This window comes from Muntiacus reevesi, chromosome 3, assembly GCF_963930625.1.
Source record: "Muntiacus reevesi chromosome 3, mMunRee1.1, whole genome shotgun sequence".
Classification (NCBI taxonomy): Eukaryota; Metazoa; Chordata; class Mammalia; order Artiodactyla; family Cervidae; genus Muntiacus; species Muntiacus reevesi.
The window spans coordinates 91150255-91177118 of NC_089251.1; the positions used below are offsets into that span (position 1 = coordinate 91150255).

The 26864-nt window shown below is 47.6% G+C and overlaps 1 protein-coding gene across 3 annotated transcripts in view; it reads left to right on the forward strand.

Moving 5' to 3' along the window:
* TET3 (tet methylcytosine dioxygenase 3) overlaps positions 1-26864 on the forward strand; it is a 106072-nt gene that overhangs the window by 36839 nt on the left and 42369 nt on the right. For all 3 annotated transcript variants that reach the window (XM_065929576.1, XM_065929575.1, XM_065929578.1), the window contains one exon: positions 17145-19263. In XM_065929576.1, coding sequence (XP_065785648.1) covers positions 17145-19263 — 2119 coding nt within the window. The remainder of the gene's footprint in view (positions 1-17144; positions 19264-26864) is intronic.

The window sequence follows — 26864 nt, forward strand, 5'->3', positions numbered from 1 at the left end:
TTTCCTTCTACCTTTGGGCTGGGCTCACCAGCTCAGCCCTCCCCTCTCGGAGCAAGTGTTCATTTTCCGCTTTTTTAAAACTTCTTGTTGTTGTTTAGTCACTAAGTCGTGTCTGACTCTTTTGCGACTGCATGGACTGTAGCCTGCCAGGCTCCTCTGTCCATGGGATTTCCCAGGCAAGATTATTGGAGTGGGTTGCATTTCTTTTTCCAGCTTCTTATGGAGATAGACATGAGGATTTTCTCTAAAGGTTTTTAAATTTAAATTTATTGAGATGTCATTTATATAACATACAATTTCTCCATTTAAAGTGTACAGCTCAGTGGTTTTAGTATATTCACAGAGTTACGCAACTGTCAACACTGAGAACATTTCTGTCATCCCCAGGGCTTCCCTGGTGGCTCAGATGGTAAGAATTTGCCTGCAATGTGGGAGACCAGGTTCGATCCCTGGGTCAGGAAGATCCCCTGGATGAAGGCAATGGTTACCCACTCCAGTATTTTTCCTGGGAGAAACCCATGGACAGAGGAGCCTAGTGGGCTACGGTCCATGGGGTCGCAGAGTCGGAGACAACTGAGGTGACTTAGCATGCATGCCTTTGATACTCTCAGTAATTACACAAAGGGCAGCTTCACTCAGAGATAAACTTATAGTTAATATCAGTTCTTAATGCTTTCATCACATACTCAAAGTCACAGAGTTTATAACAGCTTTATGCTGCCACACACATTTTAGAGACAGTGGTACACGTCTGCTCTCAAGGAGCTTACCTTTGAATGGGACCCAGGACAAACCCAACATCTATAAAGTCTGTCCATGAGGCTGGGACTGCTCAGTCACTGCTTTATGCCCCGTGCCTAAAACTGATGTTCAGATAGTAAATGCTCAGTATATATTCATTGAAGGGACAGATAAATGAATACCTGATTATATATATTGATATATGAAAGGTATGATTGTTAAAACATGCTGATAGTATCCACAGATGAAATTTCCTAATTCTTTGAGGCTACTACAGCTATTTTCACTAAAAAAACTCTTACTTTCCCTCTTTTATCATTTGCGTGCATGGTTTTACATAGTTCATTCAGTATGATATTCACTTCCCACTTTACCCAGTATATTTCCTTGGTGTTCATAATTTATGGGTTTTAATGACTGTGTAATATTCCACTGAGTTATATCATAATTTACTAAACTGTTCCCCTTATCTTGAGTTTTCAGTTTTCACTAATGTATAGAATATATTTGTTGAAGTTCATATTTAAAAAGCTAAGTTCCTTGAAGCAGCATGACGAGATGGAAAGTTCTTTATTGCCCTTGATACATCTGTCTATCAATATATTTGCTTACCTATTCATTTATTTCTGTCATTTATGTCAAGAGAGAAGGTTGAATTAGAGAGCACCCTAGCCTGGGAGTTGGGGGGTGTGGGTTCGAGGCTTAGTGGATTGAACATAATTCTGAAGCTAGTGCGCTGGGGCAAAAGCAGAGGCGGGTTGTCCGGTCAGGGAGCCTCCCGCGTTTGTCCCTGTGAGAGAGAAGTAAGGAGAGAATTGAAAGAAGGCAGATCTGGAATACTGTCAAGAGGAGCAGTTGACAGGACTGCGGTCTGATTGCATATGGAAACATAAAGAGGAGGACATCAAAGGTGACTGGACATCAAAGGTTTGAGCCAGGATTCCCAAGATAGTGACTCTTTACATGAATTGTAATAAAGTTATGTTCAGAGGAAGAGTTGCTGGAAAAGGGGAACAGGTGCTGAGTTAGGTTTTGAATGTGCTGGAGTTAAGTCGTCCCGAGCTGGAAACATGTGCTGGTTGGAGAGCAGGCCAGAAGCTTGAGGAACAGTCCAGGAGAAAGGACGCTTTTAGGTTATTGGTGCAGGCTGAGCAGTGCAGCCTTGGGTGTAGGTGAGGTTTCCAGGAGGGCAGGGAGCACCTCTGTGGAGGGAGTGAAGGAGGACCAGAATCCAGCAATGTCACAAAAATCTAGGGAGGGAGGTATGGGGGTGGGGGGTGGGAGGGGGGGGGGTCTGCCACAGAGAGGCAGCAGGACTCCTACTGACTTCCTCATCACCCCTAACCTCACGGAGGAGAAAATGGATAACCAGGGGTTGAGGTTTCTATTGCCCTTTTTTCCAACATTGAAGACAGAACTTTGAGATAAACATGTACTGGACCCGAAGTTACTGGCATCTTTCAGTTGTCTGGGCTCACAGACCTGCGGTGACTGCAGAGAATGAGACTTGACACCGAGATGTATTATGTGATTTTTTTCCCCCCAGGGCTTCAGAATAAATAAAACTTGTTTGCACTCCCCAGTTTCCTGCCTCCTGGCTTCCATGAGTGTCAGTTTCCCCCTTTTCCATTTCCTAACCCACTGTATGAAGTCTGCCTTATGACTGGCCTCCACCAGGCTCCTCTGCCAAAAGTTACTTTTCGTATAGATTTCTGAGTGGTGGCTTAAGGATTCGTTTTTTGAATTAAAAGAAAACTGAAATTCTCTCAGGTCTTTGAGAAAGGATTGGATGAGGGCAAACTCACTCAACAGGGGTTCATGTAGGAGGCTGAAGTCCGTAGTTATTAGACTTTTCTGCAAATGTGGGCATGCATTCTCCAAAAGACTAGAACCTTGGTGGTTTGGAGGCCATGGGCATCCACTGTCATCCTGATGTCAGATTTGGGCTTTGCCACTCACCAATTTCTAGGCTTTGGAGCACGTGCCTCCATTGCTCATCTGCTAAAATGGGGGTTGGGTTGTTGGAAGACTTCAAAAGGTGGTGTTTAAACATGAAATAAGTAAGTGTTATTGAGCAAATGTTACTCAGTTGTGTCTGGCTCTTTGCAACCCCATAGACTTGTAGCCCACCAGGCTTCTCTGTTCATGGAATTCTCCAGGCAAGAATAATGGAATGGGTAGCCATTCCCTTTTCCAGAGGATCTTCCCAACCCAGGGATGGGACCTGGGTCTTCTGCATTGCAGGTGGATTCTTTACCATCTGAGACACCAGGGAAAGTGCTTTTTTAATCCAGAGGTTAGCACCTAGCACTCAGAACTATTAGCTGCTCTGTTATTGTCATTGTCTTGTGTGCCGGTCCTTTTGACACCCTGGAACTGCTATTAGGTTTTGTGGGGTTTGGGACACTTTTTTTTAGGAGAGTGCATGGGGCTAATGGTTAAGGACTGGCTCTCTGTCAATGGACTGTGATGTTGGCAAAGTTTCTCATTTCCTCCGCTTTTTTGACTTTGGGGTAGGAGGTGGGTGGTGAGAACTGCATATGCGCAGCGGGGTGGGTGGAGCTGAGGCTTGCCTGGTCCGGCTGGGGACTCACGGGGGCTTTTCTGGCCGTGGGACGTGCACTGCGTGGCTTGGGCCATGGCCCCGGTGGCTGTGGCGCTGTGTGTGGGGTGTCAGCGGAGGCGGGCTCTCTCGCTGTCTGGCTGAGCAGCCGCCTCTGCGTTCTGACCTGGTTCTCGTGCGCTGGCGGCCTCCAAGGCAGCTGTTGCTCCTTTCGCCAGGCCTCAGATGTGGTCGGCTCCATTTCCTCCCGCTGGCCTCGGCCGGCCGCCGCTTGAGGCAGGGGCTTCCGTCTGGAGAAGCGGCAAAGCGGGCTGCATCCCGCCCCTGCCACGGTGCTCGTCGTGGGGGAGGAGCGAGCTGCCGCGGGGGTCAGCGTGGTAGGGCTGTACTGGGCTCCGCGACGTGCAGGCGATTTCTAACGGGTGGGGAATCTCAGGCTTGGCACCTTGCCTCAGCCAGACCCAGCCTCCCTCCCAGAGGGCCGCGTGTGTTTAGCAACAGAAATAGCAAGAAAACGCACCCACGAGTTCCTCTCCCTGAGACTCCCCTCTAGTGCTTGTTTAGAGGTCCGCAGAGTTTATGCAGAGTTTCAGATGTGTTGTAGCTACTCTATTCTTAAGCTTTCCCCGCCCCCCCAGATAAAAATATAACACCTACAATAAATTTTGGAGCCTGTGAACAAGAGAATATATCCATTCTCTACTACCCAGAGATGACCACTGTTCGCATTTCTGCAGATTTCCCTTTGCTGTTTTGTGTGTGCACAGATGTGCATTGTTAATAGAATTGGATTCTTAAATTGAGCAGTAATTCCAGTCCTGTTTTTTTTCCACTTCAAATAGTGTAAACACTTCCCCTGTCATAAAAACCCTCGGAAAGCATCCATTTATAAGTACATTTTTGAGTTTCCTTTTTCATTGAAGACATTGCCCCGTGTTTTTATTAATAATATGTTTTTATTCTTTATCACTTTAAGTAGGCATATCTGCTGATGGAATATTATGTTAGTTCTTCTCACATATTATTTGAAACACACTTAGTGTTTTGTATATGTTAAACATATAAAGCATAATAACAAACACATGTAAACTCCCTACCTGCATTAAGAGCTAGGATGCTGCTAACATCACTGAAACTACCTAGGCGTTTTCCCTACCCTTTTCCCCCTTCACCTCCAGAGGCAACCACTACCTTGACTATTGTGTTTATCATTTCCTTGCTTTTTAAAAAACTTTTGGTTACATATGTTTGTATTCTTACACAATACATTTACATATCCTTTTTTTCTTTAAGCTTTTTAGAGTTGGTAGACTATATATAGTCTTTTGAGACTTGCTTTTTTTTTTTTTACCTTACTCAGTGTAGTCTCTGAGACTCATTCATGTTCCTGTGATTCATTCATTTGCCCTGCTGTGTAATATTCCATTGTCCAGTCTGTGGTTGGTAAGCCCTTAGGCTATTACCATAATTTGGTTTTTACGAGTAACGCTGCTGTGAACATTTGTGTACACATTTCCTGGGGCACATGTGCAGCATTTCTCTAGGAGTATAGAATCATAGGGTATGTTCATGTTTATTTAACATTAATAGATGGTACCACAGACCTTTCCAAAATGGTTGTTTTGCCCTCTAACAGCGGATCATAAGAAAAAAGTTCCTGCTAAATCTCATCAGCACTTGGTATCAAACTGAAATACCCTTTCCTAGTCCTTACTATATGGAGAAGGCAATGGCACCCCACTCCAGTACTCTTGCCTGGAAAAGCCCATGGACAGATGAGCCTGGTGGGCTGTGGTCCATGGGGTCACTAAGAGTCAGACACGACTGAGCAACTTCACTTTCACTTTTCACTTTCACTCATTGGAGAAGGAAATGGCAACCCACTCCAGTGTTCTTGCCTGGAGAATCCCAGGGATGGGGGAGCCTGGTGGGCTGACGTCGCACAGAGTTGGACACACTGAAGTGACTTAGCAGCAGCAGCAGTCCTTACTATGTACCTGGTACTGTTGTAAGTGTTCTTCATATGTTAATTTGTTTAATCCTCATGACCACCCTGTGAAGTTAGGTACTGTTATTAACCCTTGATTTACAGATAAGGAAACAGGCATAGGAAGGTCAACTTTTAACCTCAGGTAGACAGTTTGAAGTGAAGTGAAGTGAAAGTCGCTCAGTCATGTCTGACACTTTGTGACCCCGTGGACTGTAGAGCCCATGGGGTTCTCTAGGTGAGAATACTGGAGTGGCTAGCCTTTCCCTTCTCCAGGGGATCTTCCCAACCCAGGGATCGAACCCAGGTCTCCCGCATTGCAGGCAGATTCTTTACCAGCTGAGGCACCAGGGAAGCCCAAGAATACCGGAATGGGTAGCCTGTCCCTTCTCCATTGGATCGTCCCAACCCAGGAATCGAACCGGGGCCTCCTGCGTCATAGGTGAATTGAGCTATCAGGAAAGCCCAGATTAAAAAATGAGAAACAGAGAGGTTAATCAATGTATTCAAGACCACACAACTAGTAAGCAGTGGGGGTAAGATTTTAGCTAAACATTCTTGCTCTTAAATTCTTCAACATGGTTTTAAAATGGACTCTCTCAGCAGTCTTATATTTCTGTTTACTACTGAAATTGAATATTTTTTACTTATGTTCATTCTCCATTCTCTTCATAAAAAGAAACATTTAAAAATCATTCCCTTATTGTTGGGGCACTTAAGTTATTTATAACTTTTTACTCTTAATGCTTCAGGGAGAATCTTTGTAATTTTAAAATTAAAAACATGTAATTTAAAAATTTCTTCCATTGTTTTATTTGTTTTGTTTGCATTTCCTTAATGTGAGTTTGCTAGTGCTCATGCTGAGTCACCCAGTCGTGTCTGACTCTGCGACCTCGTGGACTGTAGCCCACTAGGCTCCTCTGTTCATGGGATTCTCCAGGCATGGACACTGGAGTGGGTTGCTGTTTCCTCCTCCAGGGGATCTTCCTGACCTAGGGATTGAAGCCGAATTTCCTGCATTGACAGGTAGATTCTTTACCATGGAACCACCTGGGCAACCCTTGAGTGAATTTGTTGTTGTTGTTATTCAGCCACTGTGTCCGATTCTTCGTGACCCCATGGACTGCAGCACGCCAGGCCTCCTGGTCCCTCACCATTTCCCGAGTCTGCTTAAACTCTTGTCCATTGAATCAGTGATGTCATCCAACCGTCTTGTCCTCTGTTGCCCACTTCTCCTTCTACCTTCAGACTTTCCCAGCATCAGGGTCTTTTCCAGTGAGTCAGTTCTCATCTGGTGGCCAAAGTATTGGAGCTTCAGCTTTAGCATTAGTCCTTCTAATGAATACTCAGGGTTGATTTCCTTTAGGATTAACTGGTTAGATCTTGCTGTCTAAGAGACTCTCAAGAGTCTTCTCCAACACCACAGTTCGAAAGCATCATTTCTTCATCAGTCTGCCTTCTTTATGGTCCATCTCTCGTATCCATACGTGACTACTGGAACGACCATAGCCTTGACTATACGGACCTTTGTCAGCCAAGTGATGTCTTTGCTTTTTAATACACTGTCTAGGTTTGTCATAGCTTTCCTTCCAAAAAGCAATTGTCTTCTAATTTCATGGCTGCAGTCACCATCTGCAGTGATTTTAGAGCCTGAAAAGAGAAAATCTGTCACTGCTTCTGCCTTTTCCTCTTCTGTATAAGAGTTTAAGAGCCGTTAAAAATGTCTGTGCTCTATGTGGTACTGTGCCCTCATATGTGCAGGTGAACCTCTACCTTCTAGGAGTTTATGATGATTAGAGGAGGTTAATGAGTGTGCAGCGATGAGCAAGATACTTGGCTTGTCATAAGAATGCTGCTGCTGCTGCTAAGTCACTTCAGTCGTATCCGACTCTGTGTGACCGCATAGACAGCAGCCCACCAGGCTCCGCTGTCCCTGGGATTCTCCAGGCAAGAACACTAGAGTGGGTTGCCATTTCCTTCTCCAGTGCATGAAAGTGAAAAGTGAAAGTGAAGTAGCTCAGTCGTGTCCGACTCTTTGCGACCCCATGGACTGCAGCCTACCAGGCTCCTCTGCCCATGGGATTTTCCAGGCAAGAGTACTGGAGTGGGTTGCCATTGCCTTCTCCGGTCATAAGAATATTCCATCATTATTATGTAGAGACCTCTTCTAGTCACTCCTCTTCTTTTCCTTTCTTCCCCCAAACCACATTAATTACTATTCGATCAGGAGGCATGAACAGTCAAGGTCCTGTGCTTCTGCCAGATACGATGACCTCAAGGGATTAGGCCTTGTTTCAGCTTCTTCCTGAGCATCACCCCAACCATTGAAAGATTTGCTGTATCTGTTCATTTTGTAGTAGGAAAAAAAGTTAGACTTTGAAATATATTATTGGTATGTACATATAACCACAAGAAACATTACCTCCCAGCACCTCACACAGGGACTCTCATTTTTACACTGTCCAGTGACCACTTCTGGAAGTTAGACATAACCCTCTGAGATTTACTATCTACAGAGAGAACTTGGACGTGGAGTGTATAATCAAGGGACTGGGTTAGCCAGTGTACCCACATACACACACCATTCACGCCTATAAAAAAGAGGCAAATGTGTATGTCCTCTGAAAGGGTTTCCCTAAAAGTCTCTTTCCCTACTTATAAATTTGTGTCATCAATAGATCCCAGGAGGGGAGAATTCTCTAGAGAGGTGAACAAACGATCAGCTCTAGACAGAACATGCCTTGAATGCAACCCCTGTGCTCTTAGAGGGAGTGGGGCCGTCCATATGGGGAAGGAAGGAAAGAATCGGTTTTACATGGAGGTGGCTGCTGAACCCTAGGGCTGGGGGAAAGGATGCAGCTAGAAAGCAGCTGTCGAATAGCTGCTGGAGGAGCTGAGTTGGTAGTGTATGCAGCTGGGAAAGTGTGGGGTTAGGACTTGCTGGCCTTTGTAGAACCTGCCTAGAGGTTTATCCATCCTGGTTCAAAACACCTTCTTGGGCATGTTTCTTACAACATGGTGTATAACTGCTGGACGACAGGGCAGCCCCCGGGACTCTTGACTCTTTCCCAGAGGCCCTGAGAAAGATAGCCAGTGAGGACTTTGATCTCTCACGGTAATAGTTTTTGTCTTCCAGCCTTCCTTCCACTTCCCTTTAATGGAGGATTGTTGATCTGCTTTCATGTGTTGATATTCTGAGAGTCAGGAAATCCTTGGAAAACCTAATGTCATTTCCACACCTTTCATTGTGTTATGGATAAAAAGAGATGTTTGAGTCGGGAGGAGGGGGGTGTTCCATGTTTCTGCAGCCTTGCCTGGTATGGGGGGGGGGTAGCTCTGGAGCCCCTCTGGTGGGGTCAGGCTGTTGTTGGATGCCTGCAGATGTCTGAGGGACCAGCTGTGGGGATGGAGAAAGGCGTGGGCTGTAGAGGAGGAGGGATGTTGGACCTTGGGAGTCCCGACCAAGCAGGGCACAAGGCCAAATTCTGACCGGGTTTCCTGGGCCCCTGGAGGAAGACCTGGAGTCTTCTACAGATGAGAGTTGTGACTCCAGGTGACGATGCTATGCATCCATGCCAACCCTTCCTGAAGTAGGTGATGGGTTAGGTCTCTTGGCTCTGAGAAGGGCATTTACTCTGCCTGTCTTTCAGTAACAACCCCCTGCTGCCCACTGCCTGGTGTGGGGAGCACATACCCCTGGCTTATCCAGGCCAAGTGGGATGGGCCAGAGGTTTTCTAGTGAAAGCTGGGAAGAGACCTGGTAAGACTAGGTGTGTGGGTTCCAGTGAGGGCAGGGTTGTGTCTGTGCCTGGAAGGTGGCTCCGAGAAGGGCAGCACCACTACCTTTGGGGTGCCCCCCATGGACGCAGATGGAGGGGCGGGGCAGGCTGCTCAGGAGCCCATGGCTTTGGCAGCTTTGCAGACCTCTGTGTGTGTGCGCTGTGACAGATGCCGTAACAGAGGAGGGTCCCAGAGTGACCAGAGACCCCGCAGGCCGCCTCTCAGAGTCGAGGCTGAAGACGCTTGTAGCAGCCAGGCCCTGGGAGGAAGGAAGAAGCAGCTGACTATTTTGAACACATACTGAGCACCCTGTCAGGTTCTGAAGCTGTGATGGAAGCTGTGTCCCCCTGGAGTTTTTATGGTGTAATCGGTCACCCTCTCTTAGAAAAAGATCCGCAACAGCAGAGGACTGTGTGTAAGATCTGGCTCCGACCTGTGTGGGCAGGACTGGTCCAGGAAGACTTTATCACGAGGGGCTGATTCTGTTCCTGTCTCAACCTTCGTCTCATCACTTGCTTCCATAATCACGCTTAATTCCCGTCTCTGCTATTGTCTTAGTTCAGGCCCTCATCATCCCTGATCTGATAGCAGCATGTCTCCTAAGTGGCCTTCGGGTCACCAACCTTGAACTCCGTCTGCAGTCAGTGCCCTGTGGGATCACCTGAGTGCCCCTTCTGAAATGCAAATCTGCTCCCGTGTCCATGATATGAGCCACACACCTTCCCTCCCTATGCCTCACGCTCAGGATATGCCCAGCTGCTCAGCTGCCAGGCCTTCTCATGGTTCTGTGCCTTTGCATATGAGCGTCCCTCCATCTTCCTCCTTCCCCTCCTCAAAAATACCTGCCCATCTTCTGAGTCTCATCGCAAAGGTCTCTTCAAGAGGAAACCTTTCTTGATAGACACGTCTACCTTCCCAGAGAGAAGTGGCTCCCATGCCCCAGGCCCTGGAGAGACTGTTCTCGTGGCACCAGTTCACTTGAGGGCATTTGTTTGTTTGTGAGTCTGTCTCTTGCCTTTTGCCTTATAAACTTCTTGATGCTCCTGAAATATACAGTCCGGTCCATGGTAGGGTAAGAAACTACCCCAGAATTAAGTGGCATGAAGCAGGAATCGTTTTATTAATATTATGCTCATGGAGTCTTGGACCTGGAAGTCAGGAAGGAAACAGCATGGGTAGGTAGCAGGTCTCTGCTCTTTGATATTAGGGCCTCAGCTGGGAGGTCCCAAAAGCTGGAGGTAACTCGATACAGGGCTGGAATTCTCGCAGGGCTCCTTCACTCACTCACTTGGCAGGTTGATGCCCACTCTTGGCTGGAACCTCAGCCAGAAAAGTCCAGAACACCTTCATGTGGCCTTTCCAGACAGGCTGCGTTTTCTCACAGTCTGGTAACGGGTGCCAAGTATGGGTGTCTCGGAGAGCCAGGAAGAAGCTGTATTGTCTTGTATGATAGACTTGAAAACCATGACAATGGCACCTCCACCACTGTCGCAAACTCACCCCAATTCAAGGGGAGGGAACGTAAACCCCACCTCTCCATGGGAGAAGTGCGTGTGGGTGAGGGGTTGTGATGGCCATCTTTGGAGAATAAAATCTGCCACCCCTGCTAAGCACTGGGTGCGTACAGATGGTACTTTTGAATTCTGAAGGTTGAGCAAGGGTGGTGTGTGAGGAAGGGTCTTGAGGGAGGGGTATGATCAACAGCAGATTGTAGAGTGGAGAAAAGATGGGGGGCAGCGGCGGCGACTAGGGAGCTACTCTCAAGTTGGACAGTTAAAAAGTGTGCACACGCAAGGCCCCAGCTAGGAGGGTGAGAAGGGAGAGGGAGGAGATCGAATAAAGAGACATTCACGTTTAGAATTGTGTGGACCTGGCTGCTGGGCACATTGGAAGAACATGGGTGATGTCTGCACTGGGGACAGAGCTTTTGGAGGTGGAACAGGGAGTTTGGTCCATTTGAGAGAGGCTGCTCTCAGTGGGCCTGTAGCATGTTCCAGGGGCTGGACGCAGCTGGAGGCCAGACTTTAAGGGGCATCCTCAGAGCAGTGCTTGCCACAGCCCAGAGGGGAATGAGAAGTGAGGAGAAAGTGTGGAGGGCTGTAGGGTTAGGGCATGTCTAGCTGGGACTGTGAAAGGGCCTCCATCCTCCTCCCACATTGTCCAGTGTCTTGCCAGTAAGTGTCCAGGAACAGCTTGGTTTCCTTTTCAATACTCCCTGCTTGCTCGGAGGACAGGATTCGATGCATTTTTTATTGTGTATCTCTCTGTATTAAAACTTTTTCCTAAATTGAACCAAAGTCATCTTTCTCAAGCTTTACCCGCTTTCTGATTCCACCTCTTAGGGCCACTCGAAACAGGTTAAATTTTATTCCCAAATGATGGGTCCTCAAATCTTCTGGAGTTTTGTCTTCTTCAGAACCAGAAGGGACCTGCTTCTCTTGTGGTTTTGAACTGTTCTGCTTGCTCTGTCTCTCTGCCCCTCACTGCCCAGGCACAGCTGGGCTGTCGCTGCCGCTATAGGTCCTGTTCTAGGCAGGTCCCATGTGCATGTCCACCTGCAGATAGGTTGGTTGGAACCTGTTAGTAGACTGTGAAATCAACCTGCAAGGAAGAGGGGGGGAGGGATTTGTGTATCTAGTAAGGGGAAATACTGTTTAGTAAACCTGTCATATGTATATAAGAATCTAATGGATCACAGTGTAAAATGTGTTTCTTACTGTTGGTGGTATCAATAGTAAAGAAGTGTGGAGAAACCTTGAGTAATAAGACCTTCTGAAGTTGCCAGATCACATCACATTGAGCATACCGTCAGTAAGTCTTTCCCCCTCCTGGTTACTGAGATGTTTTCACGAACACTACTGCCACTGCTCTATGCTGCTTCCATCTTTGACTTGCACAGATGTGTTTTAGGACCTTGTTTACCCTGGTAGATCTTTTTCTCTCCTGCCTGTTGACCTTTTGGCCTGGTCCTGTCACTTGTCTATTTAATAAGTGTGCCTTCACTATCATTGTTAATAAACATGTTGACCAGGACAGTTCTGAGGACAGAGCCCTGTGGCAGACCACTGAAGACCCCCCCCCAACACACCCCCAACTTGTACTCTGGGTATGGTCATTCAGCCGTTGGTGAGCCAACCCAGCCAGCCCGTCGTTTCCTGAAGCTGGCCCTCAGAGGAATCTCAGCCAACCTTGTGGAACTTGGATATCTGCAGCCTGATTCACAAACCCAGGGCCCTGGCAAATAACACAAATGAATGAAGTGCTAATTAATTTGAGCAGTTAATAAATAATCCCTGACTCCTGACCTTGGTTTAAAGGAGGCGATGTGAATAATGCGACTGGGCGTGAGCTGGAGAAGTGGTCAGTGCTCAGTTGTAGACAAAGTTGCCAGACAGGAGTGTGGGCCTTCAAGAATAGCTGGACTTCTTGTGAAATTTGATTTTTTTTTCCCCCAAACAAAAACCAAACAAAACAGACTGTGGCAGATTTGGCTTGCAGCCCTTGCATTTGTGACCTGTGACCTCCTCATCTCTTGGTTCGGTGACCACATAAAATAAGGCACTGATTACTTGGGTGTAGATGGGTTGATGGCTGTCCTTGAACCTGACTCCTTGAGGTCCCTTCAGTTACCCACTCAGGACTCTGACCTGGACTGATCTCACCCACTGTACTGAAAGTTGGGGATGACACTGGCTCTTTACTCACCTGTTGGCACCTTCTCCTGATGGCAGGTTTCTTCCAGGATCACTGGAAGAGTGTGTCAGTGGGCTCCCTTGGCTGGGAAAACTGAAATTTAGAGGCTCTTAAAGGGTTCTACCTATCTTTCCTTCACTCTACTCTTATCTATATCCACTCTTCCTTTTCTTTTTGGTCCAAAGAGTATTTTCCTTCCCCGGGAATTCATAGGCACAGGAGTGGACCTAACTCTTCCTTGTTCTTATTCATACACCCAAAGTAACTTTTTAAAATTTTTTTAGTTGTTTTGACTATTTTGGAGAAGCCTCTGCTCCATACAGCATTAGTTGTCCTGACACTATTTCTGTAAATCCCTGCTAATCTCTCGTGTTTCTTTTTGGTTGTACATACTTCTTCTGTCTTTTATAGGTAAACATGTAAAATTTGACCACTTCAAATTTTGTAGCCTTTGCAACCACGTTCAGTTCAGTTCAGTCACTTAGTCGTGTCCAACTCTTTGCGACCCCATGAACCGCAGCACGCCCGGCCTCCCTCTCCATTACCAACTCCCGGAGTTTAGCCAAACCCATGTTCACTGAGTCAGTGATGCCATCCAACCATCTCATCCTTTGTCGTCCTCTTCTCCTCCTGCCCTCAATTTTTCCCAGCATCAGCGTCTTTTCAAATGAATCAGCTCTTCTCATCAGGTGGCCAAGTATTGGAGTTTCAGCTTCAGCATCAGTCCTTTCACTAAATATTCAGGACTGATTTCCTTTAGGATGGAATGGTTGGATCTCCTTGTAGTCCAAGGGATTCTCAAGAGTCTTCTCCAACACCACAATTCAAAAGCATCAATTCTTCGGCGCTCAGCTTTCTTTATAATCCAACTCTCACATCATGACCACTGGAAAAACCATAGCCTTGACTAGATGGACCTTTGTTGACAAAGTAGTGTCTCTGCTTTTCAATATGCTGTCTAAGTTGGTCATAACTTTCCTTCCAAGGAGTAAGTGTCTTTTAATTTCATGGCTACAGTCACCATCTGCAGTGATCTTGGAGCCCAAGAAAATAAAGTCAGCCCCTGTTTCCACTGTTTCCCCTTCTATTTGCCATGAAGTGATGGGACCAGATGCCATGATCTTAGTTTTCTGAATGTTGAACTTTAAGCCAACTTTTTCACTCTCCCTTTCACTTTCGTCAAGAGGCTTTTTAGTTCTTCTTCACTTTCTGCCATAAGGGTGGTGTCATCTGCATATCTGAGGTTATTGATATTTCTCCTGGCAATCTTGATTCCAGGTGCTTCCTCCAGCCCAGCGTTTCTCATGATGTACTCTGCATATAAGTTAAATAAGCAGGGTGACAATATATAGCCTTGACGTACTCCTTTTCCTATTTGGAACCAGCCTGTGTTCCATGTCCAGTTCTAACTGTTGCTTCCTGACGTGCATACAGATTTCTCAAGAGGCAGGTCAGGTGGTCTGATATTCCCATCTCTTTCAGAATTTTCCACAGTTTATTGTGATCCACACAGTCAAAGGCTTTGGCATAGTCAATAAAGCAGAAATGGATGTTTTTCTGGAAGTCTCTTGCTTTTTCGATGAGCCCATGGATATTGGAAATTTGATCTGTGATTCCTCTGCCTTTTCTAAAACCAGCTTGAACATCTGAAAGTTCACAGTTCACGTATTGCTGAAGCCTGGCTTGGAGAATTTTGAACATTACTTTACTAGCGTGTAAGATGAGTGCAATTGTGTAGTAGTTTTAGCATTCTTTGGCACTGCTTTCTTTGGGATTGTAATGAAAACTGACTTTTTCCAGTCCTATGGCCACTGCTGAGTTTTCCAAATTTGCTGGCATATTGAGTGCAGCACTTTCACAGCATCATGTTTCAGGATTTGAAATAGCTCAACTGGAATTCCATCACCTCCACTAGGTTTTTTGTAGTGATGCTTCCTAAGGCCCATTTGATTTCACATTCCAGGATGTCTGGCTCTAGGTGAGTGAGCACACCATCGTGATTATCCAGGTCGCGAAGATCTTTTTTGTACAGTTCTTCTGTGTATTCTTGCCACCTCTTCTTAATATCTCTGCTTCTGTTAACCCCATTAGTGTAGGGTTTAAAGTAGGAAGGAGGGGAGAACTGGGTGTTCAGCTGCATTTCTAGAGGAAAGGTATTTGTTCCTATTTCCTAGTTCTGAAAGATTGTCTTCCACCAGGGTCAGGGAAAGTTTGATGTATTCCATGGCCTATGGGCGTGTATGGTGGACTAGGCGGGAGGCACAGATGTTGTTAAGATTTGGCTCTTGTCTTGAAGGAGCTACCTATCATCTAGTGAGGGGAGGCAGCTACTTGGTGTGTGGTAAGTACTAACAGAAGCATGTATAAGTTACTGGGGGAACACCAGGAAGGGAGCACTCACTGGCCAGTCTGCCAGCCAGATCAAAGAGGAGGTGACATCGAGCTGATGCTTGAGGAAGAAGCCAAAGAGACTTCAGAGAGGCTGCGAATTAGAATTGCATGTGCGAAGCTCAGAAAAGCATATTAGAAAAGCATGAAGGTCCCTTGTGGCCAGAACTGGGCAAATGATGAGAATGAGGTGGGAACCATTAGGCTGGGTCTTCTGCTTACCTCCCAAAGGCCAGTCCCAATCCCAGCTTCCCACCGCTGCTTTGGAGCCCATGATGGCTCTGTCTGACCATCTAAGGACTCGTATCATTTAACATCTGCTCAATATACTTTATGTTCTACCTGAGGGACTAATTTGTTTAACTTTTTATTATTTTGATAGAATTTTAAAACTTACCGAAGAGATTAAAGAAGAGTACTTGGGGCTCCCATATACCCAAATTGTTTACATTTTACCTTATTTGCTTTATCATTTTGTCTGTGTGTGATGTTTTAATATACACATGTAATTTTTGACTGAGCCATTTGAGATTAAGTTAGAGATACCGTTTGTCCCTAAGTACTTCAGTGTGTATGTGTTCTAAGGACAAGAACATTCTTTTATACAATCATAGTATAATCATCTTGTCAAGAACACAGAGATTGCTATGATATGTTCTTATCCACATCCGTATTGAAATTTCATCCGGTGTCTCAGTCAGGTACTTCATAGCCGTGTTTCCCCAGTCCATGATCATGCATTCTGCTGTCCTGTCTTTTAGTCTGATGTCAGCTGGGAGAGGTGTTTGCTTTTCTTGTCTTTGAAATTTTTGGAGAGAACAACCCAGATGCTTTCTAGCCTGCCCTTTAGTCTCAATTCATCTGATGTTTCCGCATGATTAAGTTTAGGTTATACGTTCTGGTTGCAGGTCTGTGTGAGTATTATATCCTCCTCCTCAATGTAGCATGTCAAGAGGCACATGATGTTGGTTTATCACATGGTGATAACTTTGATCATTTGGTAAAAGTGGTGTCTGCCAGATTTCTAAGTTGCTATTGTAACTAAGTCATTTTAGAGAGTTGTTTTGCCAAGCTTTCGTCTGCTATTCATAGCCTCCACTGATGAGTTTCCGTATCCTTCTCTGTTTTGTTTGCATTCTACTGCAAGGAAGCGCTTTCCCTTCCAGTGGGGTGAACTCATGCGAACCCACTTCTGCCTCTTTGCCTTACCTTTAACTTGCTGGGCCGGAGCCCCAGCCCACTTCCTCTTGTGTTCTCCCCCTTTGGTGTCCTTCGGGTGGACGTCAGCGGAATAATGCTGGTTCCTGGGATCGGGAAGAAGCTTGGATCTTCTTCCCAGCAAGAACTCGCTTGTCATCGGCATGAATGGCTTGGTGTGGGGCTATACATAGGCTGTATGGGGGTGATCAGAGCTTCCTCAGGCCTGGGGCTGGGCTAGGAAGGTCGTCCCGTCAGCCCCCTGCGCTCAGCCTGAACTGGAGTGAGGACCGTAACAGGCCAAGAAAAGAACGGTGGATTCCTTCCCACGAGAAGCCACGCCGGTCCCTTGTCCAGGCTCCATTTGTTAGTCAGAGGTGCCCGTCCCCTGCCCGTCACGCAACCGTCGCTCTGCTGGTGCGTTGTCACGTTGCTCCTCCCGGCAGAAAGCAAAGCTTCTGGTGTCACTTTGGTCACCGTCGAAGACCTTTACGTGTGTCCTCAACAGATGCTTGGTTTCAGGGGCCTTTCATCGGTGTGATCAGTATGAGATCCAGAAAGGACCTGAGCACATTTGCATCTCCACGTTAGGATCTGCTAGAGATCCGCTTCTGTGGTGCAGCCCGCTGGGAGAGGAGGTGTGGGGCGATGCGCTGGGCTCAGGCTCTGTCAGACACAGGGAGGGCTGGCGGAAAGCAGGGCTAGGTGTGCCTGTCACTGGTGTGGCACAGGACAGTGCTTTTCATGTATCGTGGCTCATCTTCCCTTTTCTTCCTCCTCCCCTTCTCTCTCCAGACAGGCTCAGAGCTCAGCCCAGTTGATGGACCTGTTCCAGGTCAGATGGACTCAGGGCCAGTGTACCATGGGGACTCACGGCAGCTAAGCGCCTCAGGGGCGCCGGTCAATGGTGCTAGAGAACCTGCTGGACCCAGCCTGCTGGGCGCCGGGAGTCCTTGGCAAGCAGACCAGAAGCCCGGCTGGGACACGGCCCCAGGACCAGCTCACACCGCTCGCCTGGAAGATGCCCACGACCTGGTGGCCTTTTCGGCTGTGGCCGAAGCTGTGTCCTCTTATGGAGCCCTTAGCACCCGGCTCTATGAAACCTTCAACCGTGAGATGAGTCGTGAGGCTGGGAACAACAGCAGGGGACCCAGGTCCGGGCCCGAGAGCTGCTCTGCCAGCAGTGAAGACCTTGACACGCTGCAGGCGGCGCTGGCCCTCGCGCGGCATGGCATGAAACCGCCCAACTGCAACTGCGACGGCCCGGAGTGCCCTGACTACCTCGAGTGGCTGGAGGGGAAGATCAAGTCTGTGGTCGTGGAGGGAGGCGAGGAGCGGCCTCGGCTCCCAGGGACTCTGCCTGCTGGGGACGCTGGCCTCCCGGCACCCATCACTGGGCCACTCCTCAACGCCGAGGTCCCCCAGATACCTCCTCTGGAGGGCCTGCCCCTGTCCCAGAGTGCCCTGAGCATCGCCAAGGAGAAAAACATCAGCCTGCAGACCGCCATTGCCATTGAGGCCCTCACGCAACTCTCCTCTGCGCTCCCCCAACCTTCTCACGCCGCCTCCCAGGCTTCTGGCCCCCTTCCCGAGGCCTTGTCCCCTCCTGCTCCTTTCAGATCTCCCCAGTCCTACCTCCGGGCTCCCTCGTGGCCTATGGGCCCTCCTGAAGAGCACCCGTCCTTTGCTCCTGACGGCCCTGCCTTCCCTGCAGCAACTCCGAGAACAGAGTTTCCTGAGGCCTGGGGCACCGACACCCCACCGGCAACTCCCCAGAGCTCGTGGCCCATGCCTCGCCCAAGCCCTGACCCCATGGCTGAACTGGAGCAGTTGCTGGGCAGTGCCAGCGATTACATCCAGTCAGTATTCAAGCGGCCCGAGGCCCTGCCCACCAAGCCCAAGGTCAAGGTTGAGGCGCCCTCGTCCTCCCCGTCCCCCGTTCTCCAGAGGGAGGCGCCCACCCCGTCCTCGGAGCCCGACACCCACCAGAAGGCCCAGACGGCCCTGCAGCAGCACCTCCACCATAAGCGCAGTCTCTTCCTGGAACAGGCCCACGATGCCTCCCGCCAGCCGCCCTCCGAGCTTCCTCCTGGCTGGTGGGCGCCACCCAGCTCGCCTGCCCCTCGGCCTGCCGACAGACCACCCAAGGAGAAGAAGAAGAAGCCCCTGGCACCGGCTGGAGGCCCCGTGGGAGCCGACAGAGCTGGCCCTGGGGTCAAGCCCGGTGTCCGGAAGCCCGTTCACATCAAGAAGTCCAGGCCACGAGAAGCGCAGCCCCTCTTCCCGCCTCTGCGGCAGATCGTCCTGGAAGGACTGAGGCCCCCAGCCTCTGAGGACGGGCAGGCTCACCCACCTGCCCCCGTCCCTGCCTCACAGGGCTCTGTTGTCCCCCTGCCCCCAGAACCTTCTCTTGCGCTATTTGCACCTAGTCCCTCTGGGGACAGCCTGCTGGCCCCTACTCAGGAAATGAGGTCTCCCAGCCCCGTGGCAGCCCTGCACCCAGGCTCCACTGGCCCTCTTCCCCCTGCTGACGACAAGCTGGAAGAGCTCATCCGGCAGTTTGAGGCTGAATTTGGGGATAGCTTTGGGCTTCCTGGCCCCCCGTCTGTGCCCATTCAGGACCCTGAGAACCAGCCAACTTGTCTCCCAGCCCCTGAGAGCCCTTTCGCTACCCGCTCTCCCAAGCAAATCAAGATCGAGTCTTCAGGGGCTGTGACTGTGCTCTCAACCACCTGCTTCCATTCAGAGGAGGGAGGCCAGGAGGCCACGCCCACCAAGGCCGAGAACCCACTCACACCCACCCTCAGTGGCTTCCTGGAGTCGCCTCTCAAGTACCTGGACACACCCACCAAGAGTCTGCTGGACACACCCGCCAAGAGAGCCCAGGCCGAGTTCCCCACCTGTGACTGTGTGGGTAAGTCCTTCTGGCTGTCAGGGAAGGGCAAGGGGATGAGGCCTGGGGGGCTTGGATTTCCAGGCTCTGACTTTGCCTTGAGAAACATCTGCTGTGTGCCGGCCCCCACACTGGGCCCTGTGGACTCAGAAGTGAGCGTGCAGGCTAGTGGAGAAGACTTCGAAGGAAACTGAACATGGTGCGGGTGGTGTATCAGGTGTCAGTGGTGGCGCTTTGTTGTACAGATTGAGGTGAAGGCATCATGGAAGCCTTCCTGTGAGAGGTGGCGCTTGTGCTGAGGCCTGCAGGGCTGTCAGCTAGCAGGAGGATGTGCCGAGAAGAGGGAATAGCTTGGGGAACAGCTTGGTGGCCGTGACAGGGTAAGGCCTATTTAGGCGGCTCTTGGCCTGGGAAAGCGAAAGGGGAGGAGTCTGTGTGGGGATGAATGAAAGGCGGCTTGAGAAGCAGGCAGGGCCCAGGTCTTGCATGCAGGGCCCAGGGAGCCACGCTTGGGAGTTTGGCTTGATCTTACTGGTAATATATAATGAGCTCCTGAGGGTTTTAAAGCAACAATCGTCAGCTTGTGCTTCTGAAAGACTATTCCAGCTTGTGGGGAGGAAAGATGGATGGGGGAGCCTGTAAGAAAAGTATTACTGTGAGCCAGGCAAGAAATGACAAGGGCCTGGACTGAAACAATAGGTGGGGAGAGGCCACAGAGTTAGTGACCTCTGAGGAGGGGGCCGTGGGGGTGTGGACAGCTCAGGTCTCTGGCTTGGAGGTAGTGGGCTCTGAGAACACACGTGTGGGGAAGTGATGAGTTCTGTTTGGACAGCCTGAGTTGAAGGGGCAGAGAGACTGTACATCAGACCCTGAGTTCCATTTGGATGTAGTTGATTTCAGGCGATGGTTGAATCCATGGTGTGGATAAGAGCACTGAGGAATTGGCTCTGTTTCTGAGCCTTGCCTTCTGGAATAGAAGCAGGGCACCGGGCCTCTGGGTGGCTGCTCTGGGGGACTTCGCTGTCTCGGGGGAGGTCATGGATGCCTCAGGAAGCTCCAGGTCCACTCTAGAATGTGGATCTCTGCTACTTCCTGAGCATTCCATAAAAGATGTGCATGTATCAGATGTTGGCCAAGAAACACAGTGATACTGATGATGAGCATGTTGAATTGTTGTGATTTTATGATACACTAATAGATCGTATGAGAAGGCTGTCTTCTCTGCTTGTTTAAATACACTAATGTTTGGTCAGTTTTGTTATTTGTTGGGCTGTTGTATCCCAGTTGGTAAGGAGAAGCTGGGCTGTCCTGTCTGCTCCAGCTATCCCAGACTCCTGGGGTACAAGACAGTGGGGTGGGGCTGGTGACAAAGAATCTCTTGAGGAACAAAGAAAAGTTGGCCTCAGTGCTCCCATCCAGGGGTGAACAGAGGAGCAGTGTCCTGCCAAAGGCTCACAAACGTGCTCTGAGGTTATGGTTTCCACTGAGGGCCGACCCTCTTCATTATTGGGTCTAATAATGATGTGACTTTGAGGGCCCCTTATTTCCCAGCATTTGGGGAGACTTGTTCCAATCATAGGAATTAGGGGGCCCCCTTTCTCTCTTCATGTTTGTAGATGTCTGGCCTATCTTCCTTGTGTTTAGGGCCTCATTTGCTATTTCTCCTCCTCCAGGGAAGAAGATATTTTTATATAGGACTGAGGACATAGTTGATCCATAATAAATATTTAATTGTGGAATTCAGTGATACAGATATTGGGATGAAATACTATGTTTGGTAAAGCTAATTTTTTTAAACTTGAATTTTAATCCCATCTTCCTCATGCCTGAAATGAAAGGGATAGTAGTACCCTGTCACCAGGGTTTATCTGAGCTTTAAATTAGTTAATATATGTAAAGCATTTAGGACTATGTCTGGCATGTAAGAAGCACTGTAAGAGTGCTTAGCTGTTATCAAGCTGTTATCAAGTGCAAAACAGCAGGAAAAAGATGTAAAAACATATATACTATGAAGGAAGAAAAGTGTTGGCTGTTACTTTATTCATCAGTCATTTACTGTTTACCTAGCCCAGTCCTAGTGACCAATAGGATAAAAATTAAGAGAAATGGTTACCTTCTAAGGACGTCTTAGTTTGCTTAAAGAGACAACTTAAACAATGAAACGCCCAGTGGCCCAGTCAGTAGATATCACAGCCAAGTTGGTTGAACTATCTTAGTGCTCTGAAACACCAGGCCTGGTTGTCATCATGGAGGGCGGTGCGTTGCTTAGGAAACTACCTTTCGGAGCTGGGCTTTGGAAACTGTAGTGAACATAGGTGGGGCGACATGAGAAGGTAGCCACGCTAGCCTGAGGAATTCATGAGCGTGGTTAAGGAGCAGGCTTGTAGGACCCAAGGCACCAGCTCACGGTGGACCTGAGCTCTCAGTGCGCCCCTGCATTTCTTAGGCCAGAGGAGCCCCCCAGTGGATAGGACAAGATTCAGCTTGAAGCTCGTGGGCCAAAGCTCGGGCAGCAGAGTCCGCGTCAGAGAAACCCGGTGTGGCAACGGTGGCAACATGCTGCCAGGCAGGGTTGGGGCGGGGCGGCGGCAGGGGCAGTGGGCAAGAGGTAAGAGGAGCTCTACTCCAGTTTGTATTTTATTTGCATGTAATACAGATAAAATATTTGTATGCTATCTAATGCTAAACAAAGAATTAGAACCAAGCCCACCTTGTGTTGCTAAATGTTAAATTATGAAAAAATGCTAAAGATGAAAACAGCAGATGCAAAAAGTATTTAAATGATCAGCTCACCTAGGGTTAAAGAAAGAATAGGAGGGGACTCCCCTGGTGGTCAAGTGGCTGAGACTCCATGTTCCCAACGCAAGGGGCCTGGCTTCTGTCCCTGGTCAGGGAACTAGATCCCATGTGCTGCAACTGAAGATCCTGCATGCCACAGTTAAGACCTCACACAGTCAAATAAAATAAATATCTTTTAAAAAATAGAGAAAAGTTTAGGAAGAAATACATCAACAGTGGAGTTAAAATTCAAGTTTAAAAAAATTAGCTTTACCAAACATGAGATCTCATCCCAATATCTGTATCATTGAATTCCACAATTAAAATATTTATTATGGATCAACTATGTCCTCAGCCCCACATAAGAATAGTTCCTTCCCTGGAGGAGGAGAAACAGCAAATGAGGCCCTAAACACAAGGAAGACACGCCAGACATCTACAAACATGAAGAGAGAAAGGGAGGGACCCCCAATTCCTATGATCAGAACAGATCTCCCCCAAATGCTGGGAAATAAGGGGCCCTCAAAGTCACTTCTGTCAGACTGTGGGAGACTTTTCTCTCATTATATTTTCTGACTTTTCTCTAATGAAATATGTATTTTATAACCAAGAAATATTTTTGAAAATGCCTCCTCCTAGAAGTGGCCCAGAAGATGGATTGGTGAAGAGTGATAACCTGTGGCAGGAGACTAGTTAGGAAGCTGTTGAGAATAACAATAAGAACTACAACAGTAGTAATAAAGTAGTATAGGAAAAGCTTGCTCTATTCCAGGCACTGTGCCAAGTTCTGCTTTGCAATGATTACCTCGTTTAATCCTCTGTAACATCTATGAAATAGATACTATCAGTAGTTCCATCATAATGATGTTTTTTCATTTCTTGATGTTTCCTGCTTTCTTGCAAAATTAGATTCAGTGACTTTTCCAAGTCAAAGAGCTAGCATGGTGGAAGTAAGATTTGAACCTAGGCAGGTGGACCACTGTGATTACTGTGATTAAAATTGTGTCACTGAGAAATAAGTCCAACTAAAATAGTGGTGTTAGGAATGGAGAGGGCCGAAGAAGGAAGGATTCACTTGGAAACAGTTTATGGAGGTGCTGAGGTTTTTGTTGAAGTCTGGACAGGTGGTTTGGCAGAATTCAGCTGGTGTGGCGGAATTTATCTCTGTGAACTCAAGCTTGGGACAGGGGTTAGGAATGAAGCTTGTTCACTCTGGGATTAATGTCAGATGGGAGCCATCCCATATTCCAGAAACTCAGCCTCTCAACAGTGGTATGTAGAAAGGTGCAGATTGCAAGAAGCACTTTCTGTAGAAGTGCCAGTGAAATTTGGGGATGCCGTTAAGCTCTCATAACAGACGATTTACGTATGGGAACAACTTTATAAAAACATGAGAAGGTCTTAGAGCATAGCAACAGAAACCTAATGTTCAAGCTCCACGGTGATTTTTGCCACATAAGAAGCTTTGGCCAGTATTGGCACCACTAGGTAACCAGTAACCCAAGCACCAAGAGCATCGTTTTGCACTTGTATGGAGATTACAGGTTTTCTGAAGGCGTGGCTGGGATTCATCTCTACTTGTTCTCTGAATCTTGAAATACTGCAATTAAAGGTACCACTTGGGGCTTCAGAAAAATAAATTTAAAAGACATGAAAGGAGATGCTTTACTCCAAAAGGTAGTATATGTACAGACTTGGGTAAACATGGCCCAGATTGAAGTTCTGTGTTGAATTATTGGGAGAAGAGAATATTGACGCATTTGTAGTATTTGGGAGCACACACTGGAGACTCTTCTAACCACCACTTAACCTTCCTGTGACAGTGTGTCAGAGGCAGGGTGATGCACTGCAGTGACTGTTGACTAGGCCCTTTATGTATTTTATCTATGCTCAGAAATGGGGATATTCACAGGAAAACCAGCTTAGGACAGCGAATGAGTCCAGATGATGTTTTTGTGGGAAAAGCATTCTTTGACATTATCTGCTCATCATTTTTTAGGTAAGGAGGTATGTTAACTTTCATATCTTGTCCTGCTGTCTGTGAGGAGCAGCCCACAGGGAGCTGGAGACATATAATGACGTTGAAAGCAGGAAATTCAGACAGATTTTAGAGGTTGTTTTCATAGGAATGCTGTATTTTTGTTCAGTTGATCATTTTACCCTAAAGTAATAGCCAAAAATCAATATAAGAAAAACATCTCCTTGTCTTCCCTGGTGGCTTAGTGGTAAAGAGTCTGCTTGTTGATGCAGGAGATACAGTTCCGATCCCTGGTCTGGGGAGATCCCACATGGCTCAGAGCAGCTAAGCGCATGTGCCACCGCTCGGGAGCCTGGGAACCCTGGAGCCCGTGCTCTGCCATGAGAGATGCCACCTCGATGACACGTCCGCGCGCCACGGCTGGAGAGCAGCCCCTGCTCGCAGCAACTAGGGAGAGCCTGCAAGGCAGCGAAGACCCAGCACAGCCGCAAATAGATAATAAAATATAAAAAGGAAAGCTGCTGCTCTGCCTGGAACGTGGTGGAAGTTTGGCTGGGGGGCGAATGTTGTCCAGCAGATGTAGCTGATCGCAGTATCCACGGGCTGACTTCAGTGTGAACCACAGTTTTAAATGGGAGACACAGAAACGTATCTCTGTTTACAGTGAAGTCTATTTCCTGTAAGTTTCCTGCCGCATCAGGTCTCAGCTGTGGCACGGGGGATCTTCATTGCCTCATGTGGGATCTTTCCTTGCGGCACACAGACTCCATAGCTGTGACACATGCGCTCAGGAGTGCAGCGCCAGGACTTCGTTGCTCTGGCGTCTTAGTTCCCCGACCAGGGAGTGAATTCATGTCTCCTGCATTGCAAGGCAGATTCCCAACCACTGGACTACTAGGGAAGTCCCAATTTCCTATGGTTTTTATGAGAATATAGTTTCCTTCTTTGTATGAAGTTTGATATGAAAAAGAACTTTATCTCTGTTAAAGGTCCTTCCCTGGTGACTCAGATGGTAAAGAATCTGCCTGCAATGTGGGAGACTGGGGTTCGATCTCTGGATTAGGAAGATCCCCTGGAGAAGGAAATGGCAACCCACTCCAGTATTCTTGCCTGGAGAATTTCATGGACAGAGGAGCCTGGCAGGCTACAGTTCATGGGGTCTTTTACATTTTTTTTTAATTTTTGGCAATAGAATATTTGTATACCAGTATATAGTGGGGAATCTGACTGTATAGTAGGTCGGAGGGACTCAGAAAGAACTTCTGTGTTGTCTTATCTGAGTTTTAAAGGATATGTAGAGTCTAGTAGATTAATAGGGAGAAGGTAGAGTGTTCTGGGCAGAGGGACATGAAGATTATAGAGACGGAAACCACATGAAGATGTGCAGATGAGAAAGCGTGGAGAAATACAAGTAGTTCTGGTGTGACTGGTGTGTTAGGTGGAAGAGTGGGAGTGGCTGGGAAGGAGAGTTTCGGGGGAAGAGGGGATGATACCAAAGGCAGAGAAACCAGTTTGCAAGCTCAGGCAAGAAATAATGTGTGCCTAAATGTAAGAATGACATTGAGTAGGAGGGAAGAAGAGGAGGGGTGCATGAAAGAAAGGATGAGAAGAATTAACTGGTTCAGTGGCCTGTTGAATGTAGAAGTAAAGAAGCAGTCACGGATGACTCCTGAGGTTCCGGGTGGATGACTGGGTGATGGTGGTGCTATTCACCAGGATCTGACATACTGGCAGGGAAGCAAGTTTGGGCATCTGCCTTTGAGGTGTCTGTGGGACCAGCAGGGGTGCACTTCATTGGATCTGTGAGTCGGAAGCTCTTCAGCAGACTGATGGTAGTTGAAGTTGCAATTATAGACATTTCACCAGGCTGACTATGTAGATCAAGAAAGGAGGATACTGACTTTCATGGCAGAGAATCTCACACAGGAGGCCCTGAGGGAAGTGTGGAAGAGATGTGGGAAGTATAATTGAGGAGAGGATAGGTTACAACAAACAGATAGTTAGGGAGAGCTAACAGCATCACTGCTGAAGATGGGTCAAGATTTCATGCCAGGTTCTTTTTTGTCTTACATGATTTGTTGTTATATGCATGCTCGTCTTTTCAGTTAAATCCCAGGTTCCTTAAGAACAGGAACTGAGCGTTGTATTTCTAAAGCATCTAGACTGCTGCTGATTTTATGGTGGTGCTCCACATATTTTGTGGTCAACTGATTGGCCTCATTTTACCTCTATATTAAGTTCTACAAAGATATCAGATAGATTTGGGCATGATCTCCTTACCTTTGACCTTTATCATCAGTGAGTGTGCCCATTGTTATGGAGGTGTTTCTATCTGCTACCAGCAGGCCTAGTTTGCTGCTCATGAATTCACAGGCAGATGACCGAGATTTTAGTTTTAAAAAAGTTCATCCGGCACACCTGATCCAGGATGGGGCCCAACCATCTGCTTGTGAGGATTTGTAACTACCAGGAGGCAACGTTCTAGCAGTTATTGATTTTCATGCAAATGGAATTAGTTACATAAACTTAAGGTGCTTGGCTTTATGTCCACTGAAATTACATCAGGAAACTGAAGCGTTACATAGGATTGCTTGGAAAAAGATGGGTACAATAAAACCTTTGTGTGATCTTGACGCCTATGCATTAGTTATCAACCATCTCTCTCTGTCGGTGTTGTAAAGAAAAGAAATGCCTGTGCCTGTATCTATACATGGCTGTGAGGTTCCCCAGTGGAAAAGTGTGGGTGCCCTAATCTCTGTGTAGAGTGGTGTAGAGAAGGTAGACGTTTCCTTTAGAATTTAAGGACTCCTCTTTCTGTTAGGCAGTAATGAGTAGTTTCTTGTGTTTAATATCTCTTCCTGATAGC